Source organism: Hippopotamus amphibius, chromosome 7 (genome assembly GCF_030028045.1).
Source record: "Hippopotamus amphibius kiboko isolate mHipAmp2 chromosome 7, mHipAmp2.hap2, whole genome shotgun sequence".
NCBI lineage: Eukaryota > Metazoa > Chordata > Mammalia > Artiodactyla > Hippopotamidae > Hippopotamus > Hippopotamus amphibius.
Genome location: NC_080192.1, coordinates 50,326,482 through 50,348,579, shown reverse-complemented (window position 1 = coordinate 50,348,579; position 22,098 = coordinate 50,326,482). Strand labels below are relative to the sequence as shown.

Sequence of the window (22,098 nt, the reverse complement as noted above, 5' to 3'; positions counted from 1 at the left end):
CTAGCAGTTTTCTGGTAGAGTCTTTAGGGTTTTCTATATATAGTATCATGTCATCTGCAAAGAGTGATAATTTTACTTCTTCTTTTCCAATTTGGATTCCTTTAATTTCTTTTTCTTCTCTGATTGCTGTGGCTAACACTTCCAAAACTATGTTGAATAACAGTGGTGAGAGTGGACACCCTTGTCTTGTTCCTGTTCTTAGAGGGAATTCTTCCAGTTTTTCTCCATTGAGAACAATGTTGGCTTTTGGTTTGTCATATATGGCTTTTATGATGTTGAGGTAATTTCCTTCTATGCCCATTTTCTGGAGAGCTTTTATCATAAATGGATGTTGAACTTTGTCAAAAGCTTTTTCTGCATCTATTGAAATGATCATATGGTTTTTATCCTTCAATTTGTTGATATGATGTATCACGTTGATTGATTTGCGTATATTGAAGAATCCTTGCATCCCAGGGATAAACCCCACTTGATCGTGGTGTATGATTTTTTTAATGTGCTGTTGCAGTCTGTTAGCTAGTATTTTGTTGAGGATTTTTGCATCTATATTCATCAGTGATATTGGTCTGTAGTTTTCTTTTTTTGTGACATCTTTGCCTGGTTTTGGTATCAGGGTGATGGTAGCCTCATAGAATGAGTTTGGGAGTGCTCCGCCTTCTGCAATATTTTGGAAGAGTTTGAGAAGGATAGGTGTTAACTCTTCTCGAAATGTTTGATAGAATTCGCCTGTGAATCCATCTGGTCCTGGGCTTTTGTGTGTTGGGAGATTTTTAATCACTGCCTCAATTTCTGTACTTGTGATTGGTCTGTTCATGGTTTCTATTTCTTCCTGGTTCAGTCTTGGAAGATTGTATTTTTCTAAGAATGTATCCATTTCTTCCAGGTTATCCAATTGATTGGCATATAGTTGCTTGTAGTAGTCTCTCATGATGTTTTGTATTTCTGAGGTGTCCGTTGTGACTTCTCCTTTTTCATTTCTAATTCTGTTGATTTGCATCTTCTCCCTTTTTTTCTTGATGAGTCTGGCTAATGGTTTATCAATTTTGTTAATCTTCTCAAAGAACCAGCTTTTAGTTTTATTGATTTTTCTTATGGTTTCTTTCCTTTCGTTTTCATTTATTTCTGCTCTGATCTTTATGATTTCTTTCCTTCTGCTCATTTTGGGGTTTCTTTGTTCTTCTTTCTCTAGTTGTTTGAGGTGTAAGGTTAGGTTGTTTATTCGATCATTTTCTTGTTTCTTAAGGTAGGACTGTATTGCTATAAACTTCCCTCTTAGAACTGCTTTTGCTGCGTCCCATAGGTTTTGGGTTGTTGTGTTTTCGTTGTCATTTGTTTCTAGATACTTTTTGATTTCCTCTTTGATTTCTGTAGTGATTCCTTGGTTGTTTAATAGTGAATTGTTTAGCCTCCATGTGTTTGTATTTTTTGCAGTTTTTTTCCTGTAATTGATATCTAGTCTCATGGCATTGTGGTCTGAGAAGATGCTTGATATGATTTCAATTTTCTTGAATTTGCTGAGGTTTGATTTGTGACCCAGGATGTGATCTATCCTGGAAGATGTTCCGTGTGCACTTGAGAAGAAAGTGTAGTCTGTCGTTTTTGGATGGAATGTCCTATAAATATCAATGAAGTCGAGATGGTCTAATGTGTCATTTAAAGCTTGTGTGTCTTTATTTATTTTCTGTTTGGATGATCTGTCCATTGATGTAAGTGGGGTGTTCAAGTCTCCCACTATAATTGTGTTACTGTCGATGTCCCCTTTTATAGCTGTTAGCATTTGCCTTATGTATTGAGGTGCTCCTATATTGGGGGCATAGATATTTACCATTGTGATATGTTCTTCTTGGATGGATCCCTTGATCATTATGTAGTGCCCTTCCTTGTCTCTTTTAATAGTCTTTACTTTCAAGTCTAATTTGTCTGATATGAGTATTGCTACTCCAGCTTTCTTTTGACTTCCATTTGCATGGAATATCTTTTTCCATCCCTTCACTTTCAGTCTATATGTATCCCTTGGTCTGAAGTGGGTTTCTTGTAGGCAGCATATAGAAGGGTCTTGTTTTTGTATCCATTCAGCCAGTCTGTGTCTTTTGGTTGGAGCATTTAATCCATTTACATTTAAAGTGATTATTGACATGTGTGTTCCAATGACCATTTTCTTAATTGTTTTGGGTTTGTATTTGTAGGTGTTTTCCTTTTCTTGTGTTTCCTACTTAGAGAAGTTCCTTTAGCACTTGTTGTAAGGCTGGTTTGGTGGTGCTGAATTCTCTTCACTTTTGCTTGTCTGGAAAGCTTTTGATTTCTACCTCAAATCTGAATGAGATTCTTGCTGGGTAAAGTATTCTTGGCTGTAGGTTTCTCTCTTTCAGGACTTTCAGTATATCCTGCCATTCCCTTCTGGCCTGCAGAGTTTCTGTAGAAAGGTCAGCTGTTATCCTGATGGGTTTTCCCTTATATGTTGTTTGTTGCTTTTCTCTTGCTGCTTTTAATATTTTTTCTTTGTGTTGAATTGTCGTTAGTTTGATTAATATGTGTCTTGGTGTATTTCTCCTTGGGTTTATTCTGTATGGGACTCTCTGTGCTTCTTGGACTTGGTGAATTATTTCCTTTCCCATGTTGGGGAAGTTTTCCACTAGAACCTCTTCAAATATTTTCACAGACCCTTTCTTGTTTTCTTCTTCTTCTGGGATGCCTATAATTCGAATGTTGGTACGTTTAAGGTTATCACTGAGGTCTCTGAGGCTGTCTTCTAGTCTTTTTATTTTTTTATCTTTTTCCTGCTCTGTGGCGTTTATTTCTTCCATTCTATCTTCCAACTCACTTATTCGTTCTTCTGCCTCAGTCATTCTGCTGGTTAGAGCATCTAGAGTATTTTTAATTTCAGTTATTTTGTTATCCATTGCTGTTTGTTTTTCTGAGTTCTTATGAACTGTTTCTTGTACTTTCTCTAATTTGTTATCGAGATTTTGTATCATTTTTACTATCATTACTCTAAATTCTTTTTCAGGCATTTTTCCTATTTCCTCCTCATTTATTTGGTCTTGTGGGTTTTTTTCCTGCTCCTTTGCCTGCATGGTGTTTCTTTGTTTCCTCATGGTTGTCCAAGCTTTTGGGGTTGCTTGTCCTGGTGATAGAGGTGTTTATAGAAGACTGTCCAAGCCTCAGACTAATGTCCAAGTATTGGATTAGACGAATATTCAGTCTAGGAAACACATACATGTATAAGACACACAATTATTGAATCCGTTAGGACATAAGGCTCTAGAAAGACCTGACAGAACCCCAGTGTGCTATCAGATATTCAGAGAGAAACCCTGCAGAAATTGACAACTGAAACAGAACGAATCAGAGACAAAAGCAAAAGCAAACAAACAACAAATAACACCCTACACATACAAACATCAATCCAGGGAGATTTTGTAAGCTAGGATCAAATATAGAAAAGAGCTGGAGTACCACCAGAGAGAATGGAGATTCTCAGAATGTAATTAGACAACTGTACTAAGAACTAAGATAAAGACAAAAGCCTAATATTAATACCAAGGCAGTGCATCATCTGGAGAATAGAGCAAGGAGTCTGAGCAGACCGATAGTGTTGCTTATAAGTATGTTAAGATAAAATACACTTAAAATGGCTGGAAGAAAGGGGAACAGAAGAGCGTAATGTGGTTGGAAATATGCAAAGAAAAAGAAAGGAATAGAAGTGTATAAAAGAAAGGGATGAAAGGAAAGTATGAAAGATATTTTGTCCGTACTACCAAAAACTTAGCTAGATATAGAAGTATTTTAAAAGGCAAAAAAAAAAAAATGAGTGAAAAATATCCTTATAAAATTATGTTGTAAAACTTGTAGATCCCTTAGGGCTAAGATCGTATTTAATAAACCAAAAAAAAAAAAAAAAAAAAAAAAAAAAGAGAAAGGAAAAAAAAAAAAAAAAAAATCCAGAACTGATCCCCGAGTGGACCAGTTCAATAGGTATTGATACTACTATTTCTGTTTCCTTAGCGTCTCAGCTGTAAGTGTCCTTTTCCTTGCCTTGGGTTTTTTTTTTTTTTGCGTTATTCTGTGACCAGCAGAGGTTCCTTTATTGTTCGTCTGTAAGCCTCGGTGTGTGGGGAGGGAGAGGGTGCAATAGTGGCTCCTTCTCCTGGGAGGGAGTGAGCAGTGGCGCACTGTTGCTTCAGTCAGGCTTGGAGGTGCCTGTTGCATAGAGCGCTGGTGGCTCAGGCGTACACAGAAAGTCTTAGAGTTGGGCCTCTCTCGGGGTTTTTTCTTTTTGATGCTGGTTTTTTTTTTTTTTTTTTCTCTCGGCAGCCTCCCTGCTGCTGGCGTTGCAAGGAGTTTTAATCTAGCCCCGCCCGAGCGCCTGAGGGTACTTGTTATCCCTGAGCGCCTTATGTGGCCCCGCAGGGCGTCTCTCCGCTGCCTGTTGCAGAGGCGCAGAAAGAGAGGGAGAGGCTATGCGCGCGGCTCCTCCCCGCCGCCCGGGAGCCTGCAGCCTCCAGCCGCCATCATGGCCGGGCAGCTCTCAGGGATCGGCACTCCTCTCCGCGGACCTCCTCCCTCCTGTCCTCTCGGTCCGTCACCCTACCGGCAACAATGTTTCTCCCCCTGAACCAGCTCTCCGGTTCCCACGCTCCCGCTCCTGGACCCTCCGTTCAGCCGCGGATCGATGTCTCGGTCCGGGAACGCTGAGCTGCGCTGCGGACCCTCCGTATGTTTCTCACTCCCTCCCGTCTGCCACAGCTCCGCCGCTTCACCCTCTTTGAGCCCTCGTAGATGCCTCCCTACCGGCTATGTCAGGTTCTCCGCAGCCCTTTCCGGTGTCCGAGGCCGTCTGCTGGTGTTCAGCTGGTTCTCTGTGGGAATGACTGCCTCCTTCCGTGCATTCCCAATGCATCTGTGGAGAGGGATGCACTCCACGTCTCTCTACTTCGCCGCCATCTTTTTCTCTCTGATTTTTTTAATGTGCTGTTGCAGTCTGTTAGCTAGTATTTTGTTGAGGATTTTTGCATCTATATTCATCAGTGATATTGGTCTGTAATGTTCTTTTTTTGTGACATCTTTGCCTGGTTTTGGTATCAGGGTGATGGTGGCCTCGTAGAATGAGTTTGGGAGTGTTCCGACTTCTGCAATATTTTGGAAGAGTTTGAGAAGGATAGGTGTTAGCTCTTCTCTAAATGTTTGATAGAATTCGCCCGTGAATCCATCTGGTCCTGGGCTTTTGTGTGTTGGGAGAGTTTTAATCACAGTCTCAATTTCTGTACTTGTGATTGGTCTGTTCATATTTTCTATTTCTTCCTGGTTCAGTCTTGGAAGATTGTATTTTTCTAAGAATGTATCCATTTCTTCCAGGTTCTCCAATTGATTGGCATATAGTTGCTTGTAGTAGTCTCTCATGATGTTTTGTATTTCTGAGATGTCTGTTGTTACTTCTTTTTCATTTCTAATTCTGTTGATTTGCATCTTCTCCCTTTTTTTCTTGATGAGTCTGGCTAATGGTTTATCAATTTTCTTAATCTTCTCAAAGAACCAGCTTTTAGTTTTATTTATTTTTCTTATGGTTTCTTTCCTTTCTTTTTCATTTATTTCTGCTCTGATCTTTATGATTTCTTTCCTTCTGCTCACTTTGAGGTTTCTTTGTTCTTCTTTTTCTAATTGTTTGAGGTGTAAGGATAGGTTGTTTATTCGATCATTTTCTTGTTTCTTAAGGTAGGACTGTATTGCTATAAACGTCCCTCTTAGAACTGCTTTTGCTGCATCCCATAGGTTTTGGGTTGTTGTGTTTTCATTGTCATTTGTTTCTAGATATTTCTTGATTTCCTCTTTGATTTCTTTAATGATTTCTTGGTTGTTTAAGAGTGAATTGTTTAGCCTCCATGTGTTTGTATATTTTGCAGTTTTTTTCCTGTAATTGATATCTAGTCTCATGGCATTGTGGTCTGAGAAGATGCTTGATATGATTTCAATTTTCTTGAATTTGCTGAGGTTTGATTTGTGACCCAAGATGTGATCTATCCTGGAAAATGTTCCGTGTGCACTTGAGAAGAAGGTGTATTCTGTCGATTTTTGGATGGAATGTCCTATAAATATCAATTAAGTCGAGATGGTCTAATGTGTCATTTAAAGCTTGTGTGTCTTTATTTATTTTCTGTTTGGATGATCTGTCCATTGATGCAAGTGTGGTGTTCAAGCCTCCCACTATTATTGTGTTACTGTCGATGTCCCCTTTTATAGCTCTTAGCATTTGCCTTATGTATTGAGGTGCGCCTATGTTGGGGGCATAGATATTTAGCATTGTGATGTGTTCTTCTTGAATGGATCCCTTGATCATTAGGTAGTGTCCTTCCTTGTCTCTTGTAATAGTCTTTACTTTCAAGTCTAATTTGTCTGATATGAGTATTGCTTCTCCAGCTTTCTTTTGGCTTCCATTTGCATGGAATATCTTTTTCCATCCCTTTCCTTTCAGTCTATATGTATCCCTTGGTCTGAAGTGGGTTTCTTGTAGGCAGCATATAGAAGGGTCTTGTTTTTGTATCCATTCATCCAGTCTGTGTCTTTTGGTTGGAGCATTTAATCCACTTACATTTAAGGTGATTATTGACATATGTGTTCCAATGACCATTTTCTTCATTGTTTTGGGTTTGTATTTGTAGGTGTTTTCCTTTTCTTGTGTTTCCTACTTAGAGAAGTTCCTTTAGCACTTGTTGTAAGGCTGGTTTGGTGGTGCTGAATTCTCTTAACTTTTGCTTGTCTGGAAAGCTTTTGATTTCTCCCTCAAATCTGAATGAGATTCTTGCTGGGTAGAGTATTCTTGGCTGTAGGTTTCTCTCTTTCAGGACTTTCAGTATATCCTGCCATTCCCTTCTGGCCTGCAGAGTTTCTGAAGAAAGGTCAGCTGTTATCCTTATGGGTTTTCCCTTATATGTTATTTGTTGCTTTTCTCTTGCTGCTTTAAATGTTTTTTTTTGTGTGTGTGTTTAATTGTCATTAGTTTGATTAATGTGTGCCTTGGTGTATTTCTCCTTGGGTTTATTCTGTATGGGACTCTCTGTGCTTCTTGGACTTGGTGAATTATTTCCTTTCCCATGTTGGGGAAGTTTTCCACTAGAACCTCTTCAAATATTTTCTCAGACCCTTTCTTGTTTTCTTCTTCTTCTGGGATGCCTATAATTCGAATGTTGGTACACTTAATGTTATCACTGAGGTCTCTGAGACAGTCTTCTATTCTTTTTATTCTTTTTTCTTTTTCCTGCTCTGTGGCAGTTATTTCCCCCATTCTATCTTCCAACTCACTTATTCGTTCTTCTGCCTCAGTCATTCTGCTGGTTATAGCATCTAGAGTATTTTTAATTTCAGTTATTTTGTTATGTATTGCTGTTTGTTTTTCTGAGTTTTTATGAACTGTTTCTTGTACTTTCTCTATTTTGTTATCAAGATTTTGTATCATTTTTACTATCATTACTCTGAATTCTTTTTCAGGCATTTTCCCTATTTCCTCCTCATTTATTTGGTCTTGTGGGTTTTTTTCCTGCTCCTTTGCCTGCATGGTGTTTCTTTGTTTCCTCATGGTTGTCCAGACTTTTGGGGTTGCTTGTCCTGGCGATAGAGATGTTTATAGGAGACTGTCCAAGCCTCAGACTAACGTCCAAGTATTGGATTAAACAAATACTAAGTCTGGGAAACACATACATGTACAAGACACACAATTACTGAATCCATTAGGACCTAAGGCTCTAGAAAGACCTGACAGAACCCCAGTGTGCTATCAGATATTCAAAGAGAAACCCAACAGAAATTGACAACTGAAACAGAACAAATCAGAGACAAAAGCAAAAGCAAACCAACAAACAAATAACGCCTTACACATACAAACACTAATCCAGGGAGATTTTGTAAGCTAGGATCAAATATAGAAATGAGCTACAGTACCACCAGGCAGAATGGAGATTCTCAGAGTGAAATCAGACAATTGTACTAAGAACTAAGATAAAGACAAAAACCTAATATTAAATACCAAGGTGGTGCGTCATCTGGAGAATAGAGCAAGGAGTCTGAGCAGATTGATAGTGTTGCTTATAAGTATGTTAAGATAAAATAAACTAAAAATGGCTGAAAGAAAGGGGAACAGAAGAGCGTAGTGTGATTGGAAATATGCAAAAAAAAGGAAAGGAATAGAAATGTATAAAAGATAGAGATGAAAGGAAAGTATGAGAGATATATTGTCCGTACTACCAAAAACTTAGCTAGATATAGAAGTATATAAAAAGGCAAAAAAATAAAAATAGAATAAAAATATCATTAAGAAAATTATGTTATAAAACTTGTAGATCCCTTAGGACTAAGATCTTAATTAATAAAGAAAAAAAAAGAGAGAGAGAGAAAAAAATCCAGAGCTGATCCCAGAATGGACCAGTTCAATAGGTATTAATACTAATATTTCTGTTCCCTTAGAGTCTCAGCTGTATGTGTCCTTCTACTTGCCTTGGGTTTTTTTGCATTATTCTTTGACCAGCAGAGCTTCCTTTATTGTTCGTCCGTAAGCGTCGGTGTGTGGGGAGGGAGAGGGTACAATAGTGGCTCCTTCCCCTGGGAGTGAGTGAGCAGTGGTGCACTGTTGTTTCAGTCAGGCTTGGAGGTGCCTGTTGCAGAGGGACACAGGTGGCTCAGGTGTAAACAGAAAGTCTCAGAGTTGGGCCTCTCGGGGTTTTTTGTTGTTGTTGTTGTTGTTTCTCAGCAGCCTCCCTGCTGGCATTCCAAGGGCTTTTAATCCAGCCCTGCCTGAGTGCCTGAGGGTACTTGTTATCTCTGAGCGCCTTAGGTGGCCCACAGGACGTGTCTCCACTGCCTGTTGCAGAGGCACAGAAAGAGAGAGAGAGAGGCTATGCGCGCGGCTCCTCCCTCCCCCACCTGTGAGCCTGCAGCATCCAGCCGCCATCATGGCTGGGCAGCGCTCAGGGGCAGGCACTCCTTGCTGCAAATCTCTTCCCTCCTGTCCTCTTGGTCGGTCACCTTACTGGCAACAATGTTTCTCACCCTGAACCAACTCTCCGGTTCCCATGCTCCCGCTCCCGGACCCTCTGTTCAGCTGTGGATCGATGTCTCGGTCCAGGAACGCTGAGCTGCGCTGTGGACCCTCCGTATGTTTCTCACTCCCTCCCGTCTGCCACAGCTCCACTGCTTCACCCTCTTTGAGCCGTCGTAGATGCCTCCCTACCGGTTATGTCGGGATCCTTGTGGGCCTTTCTGGTGTCCGAGGTCGTCTGCTGGTGTTCAGCTGGTTCTCTGTGGGAATTATTGCGTCCTTCAGTGCATTCCCAATGCATCTGTGGAGAGGGATGCATTCCACGTCCCTCTACTTTGCCGCCATCTTTTTCTCCCTCGAAATTCTTAATTTTTGAACAAGGGGCCCACATTTTAATTTGCACTGCCAAATTATGTAGTGAACCCTGTCCACACTTTTAGAAATTAGATATATGTACTCATTCAGCAAATAGCCACTTCTACATGCCAGCCCCCGAAGTGGGTACTGGGTTACCACAGTGAGCAAAAGCAGGACGACAGCTGATTGCTCTGGTTTGCTCCATGCTTCCAAGGGATGGGAAAATGTATGATGTCTCCTGAGAAGCAATCAGAGGGAATAGATGTACACAGGGTAGACTGACTACATTTTTATAAAATTAACTTTATTTTTATTGTTATTCCAACAGGTGGAAGAAGCGTCTCCACAAGTGTCTTCAAAACTTGAGAATTTGAGGCTAAATAATTTAACCCCCAGGCAACTTTTCAAACCCACAAATAATCAAGAAACTTAGTTTTATTTCAGATTGCTCAAAATAATTGTCTATTTTTTTTCCTATTCAACACAAAATGAACGTCATAGCTTCAAAGGATCAAGATAAAAGTGGATGTCCATTAACTGAAGTTTTATTTTAAGGCATTTGTGTCAGCAATGTTTTAAAATCATTCATCAAAGAAAACGTTAATGATTTTGACATCTGTCGTCAGGAGAACTGATAGCACTGGTCATATATGAGGGAAAATATGTTATATATATATTTTTTAAAACTCTGTACTTTTAAAAGTGTTCTGTTTTTAGAATAATGCCTTATTAACTTCCGTCATCATTGTGGGTGATCTTTGCCATTGTGTTGAAGCAGTGGTAAAGGTAAACTGTAATTATATCTCTTAAGTTATTAACACATATTCTAGGACATTGTGTCTTCTGCAAAGTGGTCATCTCACAAGGCTGCCACTTGCTCCGTCACTGCTGCCTGGGCCTCCCTGGTACATTTTCCTGAAAGTTCCTTCTAAGCTGGAAGCACATTGGTTTTGGGTTTTGTTTTCTTAATTTGAGATATAATTGACATAGAAGATTGTGTGAGTTTGTGTGCATCATGTTGACTCAGTACTTCCATATTGCAATATAATTTCCACTGTAGCATTAGCTAACATGTCTATCATGTCACATAATTATCATTTCTTCTGAGAGTATATTATTTTTTTTTAATTAATTTATTATTTTTTGGGGGGTACACCAAGTTCAATCATCTGTTTTTATACACATATCCCCGTATTCCCTCCCTTCTGAGAGTATATTATTTTAAAGGTATCCCACTTTAAACATTTTTTTTTCTCTCATAGTGATTTGATTTTTTTTGAGTTTTATTATTAAATGGTAAAAGAAAAAGGAAAAATTTTCTTGTTATCCCAGTGTTTTAAAAATAGCCTTCCTGAAATATAATTCACATACAGTTCACCCATTTACACAGTTGAGTGGCTTTTAGTAAATTCAGAGTTGTGCAACCAATATCACAATTGATTTTAGAACATTTTTATCATTCCCCAAAGAAATCCTGTACTTCTTAGCTCTAATCCCTTTCCCCCTCCAGCCCTAGAACTGCTAACCTATTTTGTCTCTATTGATTTGCCTGTTCCAGACATTTCGTGTAAATGGAGTCATACAATATATGATCCCTTGTTACTGACTTCTTTGACTTAGAATAATGTTTTCAGATTTTATCCACATTGTGACATGTAACAGTGCTTCATCTCTTTTTAAAGATTAAAAAAAAGTTATGTACAAAGAACAAGCATTATTTCTTTTATTGGGTACATGTCTTGGATAACCCATTCAAGGAGCATCACTCCATCCAACTTGATGAAGCCTGTATCCTCCATGTACTGATGGAAAAATTGGAGGTACATGTTGAGGTCGTATTTCCAGATCAGACCATGCTGGTCTGACCTGATGTGGTGAGATCAGGAAGCTTGGCTGAATTTTTGCAGGCGGCTCTAGTAGAGCTGCTGCTGGCCCATCCTGCTTTCAGTAGTGCAGTGAGGCAGACGGCCTTCATTTCTTTTTATTACCAAATATTCCATTATGTGGATATAGTACATTGAATTTATCCATTCATTAGTTGATGGACATTTGGGTTGTTTCCACTTTTTGGCTATCATAACTAATGTTGCTGTGAACATCTGTGTACAAGTTTTTGTGAGGGTATATATTTTCATTTTTTTAAAGTATATACCTAGGAGTGGAATTTCTGGTTGTATGGTAACTATGTTTAACCTTTTGAGGAACTGCTAAACTGTTTTCCACAGCAGCTATACTATTTTACATTTACACCAGCAGTGTGTGAGGGTTCCAGTTTCTCCATTCTTTCCAGCATTTGTCATGACTTGTTAATTATAGCCATCCTAGTGGATATGAAGTGACATCTCATAATGGTTTTGATTTGCATTTCCCTTATAACTAATGATGTTGATCATTTTTTCATGTACTTATTGGCCATTTTATGTCTTCTCTAGAGAAATGTCTATTCAGATCCTTTGTCCACTTAAAAATTGGGTTATTTTTCTTTTTATAGAGTATGAGTTCTTTATATATTCTACATACCAGTCTCTTATTTGAAACACTGTTTGCAAAATTTTTAAATTGTGATGACGTCCAGTATTTTTGTGGTTATTGCTTGTACTTTTGGTGCTATATCTAAGAAACCAGTGCTTGTCTAAAGTCATGAAGCCTTACTCCTATTTTTTTCTTACAAGAGTTAAATAGTTCTAGGTCTTACATTTAGCTCTTGGATTCGTTTTGAGTTAATTTTTTTATATGGTAGGGTAGGACTCCAGTTTTATTCTTTTGCATGTAGATATTCAGTTGTTCCAGTTCCATTTCTTGAAGTGACTATTTCCCCAGTGAATTGTGTTGGCATCCTTGTCAAAAAATCAATTGATTATAAATGTGAGGGTTTATTTCTGGATTCTCCATCTGCTTCATTGATCCAAATATCCATCCTTATGCCAGCACCATGGGTCTTCATTAGCTTTGCAGGTTTGAAATCAAGAAATGTGGGGGCTTCCCTGGTGGTTCAGTGGTTAAGACTCCATGCTTCCACTGCAGGGGGTGCAGATTCAGTCCCTGGTCAGGTAAATAAGGTAAGATCCCTCATGTTGTGCATTGCAGCCAAAAACAACGAAAAAAGGAAATCAAGAAATGTGTCTTTCAATTTACTCCTCTCTCTCAAGATTTTTTGGCTAGTCTGTGTCCTCTGCATTTCCATATGAATTTTAGGATCACCTTCTCAATTTTATTGACAAAGGAGTCCACTGGGATTTTGATTGGGATTGTGTTGAATCTGTATATCTGGAGAGTATCACCATCTTAACAATATTAAGTCTTCTGATCCATGAACATGGGATGTCTTTGTCTTCTTTCAACAGTGTTTTATTGTGTCAGAGTGTAGTTTTGTGCTTTTATTTAATTGAAGTATAGTTGATTTACAACTTAGATTCAGTTGTACAGCAAAGTGATTCAGTTATCTATATAGGATATATAATATGTTCTTTCTCAGGTTATTTTTTATCATAGGTGATCAAAAGATATTGAATATAGTTCCCTGTGCTATACAATACATCCTTGTTGCTTATCTGTTTTATATATAGTAGTGTGTATCTGTTAATCTCAAACTCCTAATTTATCTGTCCCCACCCCTTTCCCCTTTGGTTTGTTTTCTATGTCTGTGAGTCTGTTTCTGTTTTGTAAATAAGTTCATTTTATTATTTTTTTAGAGTCCACATATGTGATATCATATATTTATTGTTCTTTGACTTCATTTAGTATGATAATCTCTAGGTGCATCTATGTTGCTGCACATGGAATTATTTCATTCCTTTTTATGGCTGAGAAATATTCCTCTGTGTGTGTGTGTATACATATATGTATATATATATACATACCACATCTTCTTTGTCTATCCATGGATGTTTAGGTTGCTTCCATATCTTGACTATTGTAAATAGTGCTGGTATGAACATAGGGGTATATGTATCTTTTTGAATTAGAGCTTTCTCTAGATATATGCCCAGGTGTGGAGGAGTTGGACCATATGGTGACTCCATTTTTTGTTTTCTAATGAACTTCCATACTGTTCTCCATAGTGGCTGCACCAATTTACATTCCCACCAGCAGTGCAGGAGGGTTCCCTTTTCTCCACATCCTCTCCAACATTTATTATTTGGAGACCTTTTGATGATGGCCTTTCTGACTGGTGTGAAGTGATTATTTCATTGTAGTTTTGATTTACATTTCTCTAATAATTAGCGATGTTGAACATCTTTTCATGTGCTTGTTGGCCATCTGTTTGTCTTCTTCAGAGAAATATTTAGGTTTTCTACCCTTTTTTTGATTGGGTTCTTTTTTTTTTCTCCCCCATATTGAGCTCTATAACTTGTCTGCGTATTATGGAAATTAATCCCAAGTCAGTGACATCGTGTGCAAATATTTGCTCCACAGCAAAACGGGTTGTCTTTTCATTTTGTTTAGGGTTTCCTTTGCTGTGCAAAAGCTTTTAAGTTGAGGTCCCATTTGTATACTTTTGTTTTTATTTCCATTACTCTAGGAGATGGATCCAAAAAAAGTATTGCTACTATTTATGTCAGACAGTGTTCTGCCTGTTTTCCTCCAGGAGTTATAAAATATCTGGTCTTACATTTAAGTCTTTAATCCATTTTGAGTTTATTTTGGTGTATGGTGTTAGGGAGTGTTCTAATTTCATTCTTTTACATGTAGCTATCCAGTTTTCCCAGCACCACTTATTGAAGAGACTGTCTTTTCTCCATTGTATATTCTTGTCTCCTTTGTCATAGATTAATTGAATGTAAGTGTGTGGGTTTATTTCTGGGTCTTCTAACCTGTTCCATTGATCTATGTGTCTGTTTTTCTGCCAGTACCATACTGTTTTGATTACTGTAGCTTTGTAGTATAGTCTGAAGCCAGGAAGCATGATTCCTTCAACTTTGTTCTTCTTTCTCAAGTTTGTTTTGGCTATTTTGGGTCTTTTGTGTTTCTATACAAATTAAAAAATTGTTTGTTCTAGCTCTGTGAAAAATACTATTGGTAATTTGATAGGGATTGCATTAAATCTGTAGATTACCTGTGTAGTATGGTCATTTTAACAATATTGATTCTTCCAATCCAAGAGTGTGGTATATCTTTCCATCTGTTTATGTCATCTTTGATTTCTTTCATCAGTGTCTTAAAATTTTCAGAGTACAGGTCTTTTGCCTCCTTAGGTAGGTTTATCCCTTGCTATTTTATCCTTTTTGATGCGATCGTAGATGGGAATATTTCCTTAATTTCTCTTTCTGATTGTTCATTGTTAGTGTATAGAAATGCAACAGATTTCTGTATGTTAATTTTGAATCCTGCAACTTTACTGGATTCATTGGTGAGCTCTAGTAGTTTTCTAGTGGCATCTTTAGGATTTTCTCTCTATATTATAACGTCATCTGCAGTGACAGTTCTACTTCTTCCTTTCTAATTTGGACTCCTTTGTTTTTCTTCTCTGATTGTTGTGGCCAGGATTTCCAAAACTATGTTGAATGAACATGGCAAGGGTGGGCATCCTTGCCTTGTTCCTAAGCTTAGAGGGAAAGCTTTAAGCTTTTCACTGTTGAATATGATGTTAGCTGTAGGTTTGTCATACAGCAGCCTATCTGCTGATGGGTGGGCATGTGTCCCCACCCAGTTAGTTGTTTGGCCTGTGGCTCCCAGCCCTGGAGCCTACAGGCTGTTGCATGGTGCCGGGTCTTTGTGCTAATGATCCAATATGTCAGCCACCAGGAATGTTTGCACAGTTGAATGTTCCGCAATGTCTGACACCAGTGTCTATGTCCCCCAGGTGAGCCACAGTCACTATCCTCCCTCTCCAGGACAGTCTACAAGACCAGCAGGCAGGTTGGCCCAAGCTCCTATCAGATTACTGATTTTGCCCTGGGTCCTGGTATGTGTGAGATATTTTTGTGTGCCCTTTGAAGAGTGAAGTCTCTATTTCCCCCAGTCATGTGGGGCTCCTGCAGTAAAGGCCTGCTGGCCTTCAAAGCCAAATGCTCTGGGGCTTTGTCTTGCCGGTGCCAGACCTGCTGGCTGGGGAGCCTGATATGGGGCTCAGAACTCTCACTCCTGAAACCTCTGTAATATAATTATTCTCCAGTTTGTGGGTCACCCACCTGTGGGGTATGTGATTTGATTACATTGCAAGTCCTCCCCTCCTAGCTGTCTTGTTGTGGTTCCTTCTTTATATCTTTAGTTGTGGAAGATCTTTTCTGGTAGGTTCCAGTCTTCTTCATGGATGGCTGTTCTACAGAGAGTTGTTACTTTGATGTGCTCGTGAGAGAAGGTGAGCTCAGGGTCTTTTACTCTGCCATCTTCCACACCTACTCTTTACTTTCATTGAATTTATTCCTAAGTATTTTTTTTTTGATCCTATGAAAATATACTTAGTTTTGGTTGTTCATTGCTATAGTATAGAAAGTCAATTTTTGTATATTGATCTTGTATCTTGTAACCTTGCTAAACTCATATTAGTTTTAATAGGTTTTTTAGTGGATTGCTTAAGATTTTTGTATATACAAGATTGTATCATCTGCAAGTAGAGTTTGTTTTACTTCTTCCTTTCCAGTCTACTTGCCTTTTATTTCCTTGTCATATTGTCAAATGTAAGTGGCAAGATTGGACATCCTGTCTTGTCGCTGTGAATTTACAAAGCCTGCCAGGCACTCTACAAGAATGAAAACGTTGGCCCTATAAGGTATAGTATTGTTTTTTTTTAAAGATAGCATGACTAAAATGTATACATTTTAAAAGTTTTTAAAAATGTATTTTATGGAGGGTAGATGTGATCCTTGAGTTAAGCTCAAGTTCAGGCTTTGTCACCCAAAATAAATGTACCGTTAGTCTTGGAGGTGTTCCTGTTTGCAGGCCGTCTTAGCATTTTCACATATGTGTCACGCCTCTCCTCACGAATGTACTGGAATGTAGATATGACCTTCAGTATCACAGATGGGGAAACGGACTCACAGTAATTAAATTTTATGCTGCCAATGAGTACCAGAGCTGGACTTCAAACCCCAAACCCAGATCGAATTTCAAAACCTAAGCCCTTCTGCTCTCGCTTTTCAAGTTTATGACAAAATCTTACCCCTTTAGAGAATGATGTAACTGTAAGTATTTTGTAGGGCCCAGTCTGTAAAACAAAGATATATTCAAAGCACCCCCAAAAAAGAGCATGTCTTTTTTTTGGCTTTTTAAAATCACTGTTTATTCCATTTGGTAGAGGGTTTTTTTTTCCATACAAATATTTGCAACAATTTTTAATTCCCCAAAACCATACATAGACGATAAATACCATGCTATTAAAGTATTAAATTTGTACAAAAATACTTTACAGTTTAATACTTGTTTGTTACAAATAAAAATACATATTTAAGTGACTCATGAATTTTTTTTTTTTTTTCCTTAACATGATTCTGCTTTATACTTTCTTGCCCTGGCGGTTCTGAAATATGATTGAAATAATATATTTCTTTGCACAAAAAAGAAAGGTGAACTTTTTCCTTAAACAAAGGACACAGTGTTCAAATGCTTTACCTAAGCAGTTGTTTGAATTATTGACCAAAATAAAATGTTTGGAAAATAATTGTTTCAGTATGGAGATTCTACAGTTAATATACAGACCTATTTTTTTATATTCACCAAATAACAGTTATTAGTGTAACTATTCAAAATATCTGAACGAATGAAAACAGTTGCTGACAAACATTAAAAGCAACTGTCACAATTTATTGCTTTGAGGGATGGTAATTGGCAATGCATTTTGTGAAAAATGTATTTACAATTTCAGTAAGTGGCGTGGCTCAGAACAAAAGACAGTCCAGTGTCATTTTTAAGTACATGTGCTGTACACCCCTCAGTAGAACCAGTTTTCAAAACATGTCAAGCAGTATGAGTTTGATTTGCCTATCATTAGGATAAACCTCATTTTAACAGACTTCAATCTGTCTTAAATTCTTAGTCTTGAATTTTAAAAATAAGATAACTAATTCTGTGTTACTAAACACCCTAATTCATTATCAGAGATTTTTCAGCTATTAAAAATGTGTCCTTAAAAAAAAAAAAAAAAACAGGTCACAAGACATATCCTGTTTGATCATTTGTTGCATAGGGAATAGCATACATCTTAGTTAAAATCATTCCTATACTTGGGCAAAACATTTACCACCGCCTATTATGGTCTCCTACGTGCATGATTGCTGAAACGTAAGATAATTTTATACCTGTACCCCTCCCATAGCAGCAGTCCCAGCAGTTCACCAAACTAGTTCTCCTACTAGAGCCAGCTTTATGAAAAGCCTTGTTGGTTAAATTCTTACGTGAATGATTTCGTAGTAAGAAACTGATTTCAAAGTGAATTAAGGAAATTATCATAGAGAATTTTTTCAAACAGACATTTCTCTTTTTAAAAAGGAATAGGAAGATGGACTTGTAAAAAATTTCCTCTGATGTTAACTGCAGAGAGGGGTGGCCTGCCTGTTTTTGTGTTTTTTTTTTTCCCTCTACCCTTGGGCTTGGCAGGGGATTGCCTGTCATATACCATAGCGATCACCAACAGTGAAACTTTAACTTGAAAAGGGACGTGAACATGAGCCATGAGAGATTTAAAAGACCCCTGTGCTTGCAGTTAATGCCACGTGATTATCTGTGCTTCAAATGTCACAGAAATCTTAAAGGGATTTTTTTTTTAGCACCATGTAGATATTGTCTTTTGTCCTGCTTTATAAAAAGCATTGCTATAATGTATTAGTGGGTTCTCGTATCTCCAAATTACCACCGTGGCTCGACTGTTGGAAAAAAGCACTGTTTTGTTCACTCCATTCTCCTCCTGGTAGAGTCTGTTCTATGGACTTCTGTGAAGCCAGAGGGTTTCTGCTAATAACCAGGTCCAGCTTATTACCAGATTCTGCTATGAGGGGCACAACGAGGCAGCAGTCAAAGTCTCTCGTTCGGACATGATTAACCTGAAAGGTCAAGAAGCGCCGTTGTGAATTACTGTTATAGACATTAAGATAATTCCCAAAACCCAGAGCAACATTTCAGACAGGACAGCTCTTGAAAGTGCTTAAATGAGCATTCTGTACAGAGAGGTCTATCCCGGCCCTGACCACACTATAACATGGGTATCGGCTTACTTACTCTCTGCTACTGAATTGTAAGGCCCTTGAAAGCAGGGAACAGGGACATAGTCCAACATCCCCACGCTGAGCAGATGGCCTTACTCATAGCAGGTGCTCCAAGTGCCAGATATTATCCCTAATTTACAGGTAAGGAAAGTGAGGCACACTGCAGTACAGAAATTTGCCTGAGATCAGCAGTTGGTAAGTGGTCCAGTGAGGATGTGATTTCAGGCAGTCTGGCTGATTCCAAAGCTCATGCTCTTGACTGATACTGAACTACCTCTCAGTCATGAGCCTACTCCCTCCTCAGCTTATACATGCACTCATCTTTCATGTTTCCTTATTCTTTCCCTGCAGAAGTTTAAAAAACCATCTACATGCTGCTTCCATTCCTTGACTTTTCATTCTTTTCCCAATCTTCTTGGTCTGGGACCTGACCCTTATATTGTATAAATGACCCCAGTTGTCCAACACAGGAATGGTGTCTTCAGTTCTCATCCCCTTTGGCCTCTAGCCACTCTTGACACCTATTTATCCTTAAAACTCCTTTCTTGACTCCTGTGACATCACTTTGCTTTGACCTTCTTACCATTTTAACTGCTCACTTTCAGTCCTTTCCTGCCTTTACTTCTTCCTGTCCTTTAATTTTGTTTTTCTTAGAAGTCTATCTTTAGTTCTCTTTCTTACTAGAAATCCACTATAGGTAACTTTACCCAAATCCATGCCTTCAGTATCCCAAATCTTTACTTTCTTGGCTCTAACATCTCTCCTGAGCAAGAAATGCAAGCTGCCAACTGCCTCACAGACTGCTCTACCAGGATGCTCTGAAGGCATTAAAGACTCAGGTCCGGTACAGGTGTCTCACCCTTACCTGGTCTCCTTTCCTGTGATCCTCCCCTTTTTCACCCTACACCAATCTACCTATGATATAATTGTATTATCTTTCTAAATTACAAAATATGTCATTATTCTGCTTAAGAAATTAATATACCTCTAGAAGAAACTCCAAGAGTTTTATCTTGGCATTCAAGGCTCTTCATAGTCTGAGTCCAGTCTACTTTTATTAAAGGCTCATCTTCCATAAAAGTAGATGTAGCTCTCATAGATTAGGAAGATACAGGTCAAATAACTTGCCCATAGTTATTTATTCAGCAAATACTAGAGTATCGATGGAAAACAGAAGTGTTCCAATACTCTTAGGACAAGAGTAATTATTATATTGCCACCGTAAAAAGATCACCAGAATTGCTTTTAAAACTATCTAGTGAATTATGACAACTTGCTTCAGTGAACATGTGTCTGAAAGCCAACGAACCAGTGCAGCCTCACGCTTTGAAAATCAACCATTTAGGGACAGACTCATTCCATCTGAACACACTTTCAAGACTGATGGCAACCCTCTCCTCTTCCTGCAAAATGCTCTTCCTAAAAACTGTACACAAGATCAAGAATTTGCTTTGCTCGATGAAACGATATCTGGCCACAATAGTATTCCATTAAGTAGACAAGGTTCAGCTTTTGGGTTTTAGATACTGTGTGAGATATTGAGATATCAAACACTGTATAATGGGAAGTGGGAGGATAAGGTACTAGCCCTGTTCTCAAGAAGTTTATAATCTTCTGAGGAATATACTCAGGGAAACAGGCCATTTCAGTAACTGGTAAATTCTACCAAAGGGAAAAGGTGTCTATCCTCTATAGGAGGGGCCTCTAATCTAGTCTTGAGGCAAAGGAGGATGGGTGGCCTCTGATCAAATAAGACTTTAAAGAGTTAATTAAAATTCCATCTGAGGTCTTACCTGTAAGAGCCTATCGTAGGGCTTTAAGCCACCAAGATCTCCTGGCCCAGCTGGGCGAATATTTTTGACATATACTCCTTTCTCCAGCAAGCCATCTGCTACACTGAACCCGAAGTCTTCCATGTCAGAGCTCTTGTACAAGGTCACCTGGAAAGTGAGAAAATGTGAAAGGGGTATTTAGGTAGGTTGAGGACTTGCGCTTGTGAAATTTCTTGACAAACCATCTTTTCAAACTAATTTCAATAACATAATAGATTTTTAATACAGTAGGCAGCTCCCCCCAATCTTGAAGCTTTTTCTATTCTCCAAAAACATGCTTGGAACTTGGGAAAAAGAGGAGAAATACTGGAGAGTTCTGGGTTTTTGTTTTGTTTTTTTACTTGCAGTGTAAATAGGTGAGAATTTCCCAGTATTTTCTCTAGTATCCCAAACAGTGCTTCAGTAGTATGGGCAAAAAATGTCTTAAAAGGGAGAGCGACCAAGATCCTGAGCTCACCTCCTCTATGAGCACACCAAAAATGCATATATCTGCAGAACAATCATAGATGAAAAAGACCAGAACCTACCAGGAAATATCTTCTACAACTTAAGGCCAAAGAAGGAACCACGAGATGGAACCATGAGTAGACTTGTGATATAATAAAATCCCATTCCCCCTGGGTGGGCAACCCACAAACTGGAGAATAATTATATTGCAGAGGTTCTACAAGAGTGAGAGTTCTGAGCCCCACAGTCAGGCTCCCCAGCCCAGGGTTCCTGCACCAGGAAGACAAGCCCCCAGAGCATTTGGCTTTGAAGGCTGGTGGAGCTTAATTGCAAGAGCCCCACAGGACTGGGGGAAACAGAGCCTTCACTCTTAAGGGGTACACACAGAATCCCATGTGCACCAGGACCCAGGGCAAAAGCAGCAATTTGATAGGCGCCTGGGCCAGACCTGCCTATTGGTCTTGGAAAGTCTCCTGAAGAGGTGGGAGGTGGCTATGGCTCACCCTGGGGACATAGACACTGGTAGCAGACATACTGGGGAACATTCAGCCACATGAACACTCCTGGTGGCTGACAGATCGGATCCTTAGAACCAAGATGTGGCCCCACTCAACAGCCTGTAGGCTCCAGTGCTGGTACGCCTCAGGCCAAACAACTGGGCAGGACACAGCCCCATCCATCAGCAGGTAGGCTGCCTAAAGATTTCCTGAGCCCACAGCCACCCCTGGACTCACACCAAGACAGGGCCCTGCCCACCAGAGGGCCAAGACCCAGTTGTACCCACCAGCGGGCAGGCTTGAGCCCTTCTCTCCAGGAAGCCTGCACTAGCCTCTAGATCAGTCTCACCCACCAGGAGACAGACAACTGAAGCAAGAAAACTAGAATCCCACAATGCAGATTGGACCCTACCCCAGGGCCAGCTGAGCCCTGGCCCTGCCCTAGAAGGCCAGTGCAACCTTCTGGACACCAGAGACCCCATACCCAACTGTATTAGGAAACCACCCTCCCCAACCAACCAATGATGTGAAATGAGCTCTGGGATCCCTGGGTCATGCAACCAGACTCCCAGGAACCAGCTCTGCCTGCCAGTAGTCCAGAACTAAGCCCAGGCTCTGGCTTCACTTGCCAGCGGGTGGACAACAGCCCCAGAGTCTTTGAGACCCTGGCTCCACCCACCAGTGAGCCAGCATAGCCCCAAGGCCTTCTAGTGTTGAACAACCTCGTCACCTTGCCTGGTGACAAGGCTCCACTAAATATCTGCATAAGGCAAGGCCTGGCAACCAACCAAGTCTACCAG

The 22,098-nt window shown here is 39.4% G+C and overlaps 2 protein-coding genes across 15 annotated transcripts in view; one reads left to right on the top strand and one right to left on the bottom strand.

Annotated features, from left to right (window-relative positions):
• HELB (DNA helicase B) overlaps nt 1–16,591 on the top strand; it is a 57,672-nt gene extending 41,081 nt beyond the window's left edge. The window contains exon 13 of the mRNA XM_057741790.1: nt 9,711–16,591. Within this exon, the coding sequence (XP_057597773.1) occupies nt 9,711–9,815 (105 nt within the window). The 3' untranslated portion in view covers nt 9,816–16,591. The remainder of the gene's footprint in view (nt 1–9,710) is intronic.
• Nucleotides 16,592–16,748: 157 nt separating this feature from the next.
• GRIP1 (glutamate receptor interacting protein 1) overlaps nt 16,749–22,098 on the bottom strand; it is a 690,600-nt gene continuing 685,250 nt past the window's right edge. For all 14 annotated transcript variants that reach the window (XM_057741777.1, XM_057741778.1, XM_057741785.1 and 11 more), the window contains 2 exons: nt 20,316–20,462; nt 16,749–18,360 (listed from right to left, as the gene is read on the bottom strand). In XM_057741777.1, the coding sequence (XP_057597760.1) occupies nt 18,133–18,360; nt 20,316–20,462 (375 nt within the window). In that variant the 3' untranslated portion in view covers nt 16,749–18,132. The remainder of the gene's footprint in view (nt 18,361–20,315; nt 20,463–22,098) is intronic.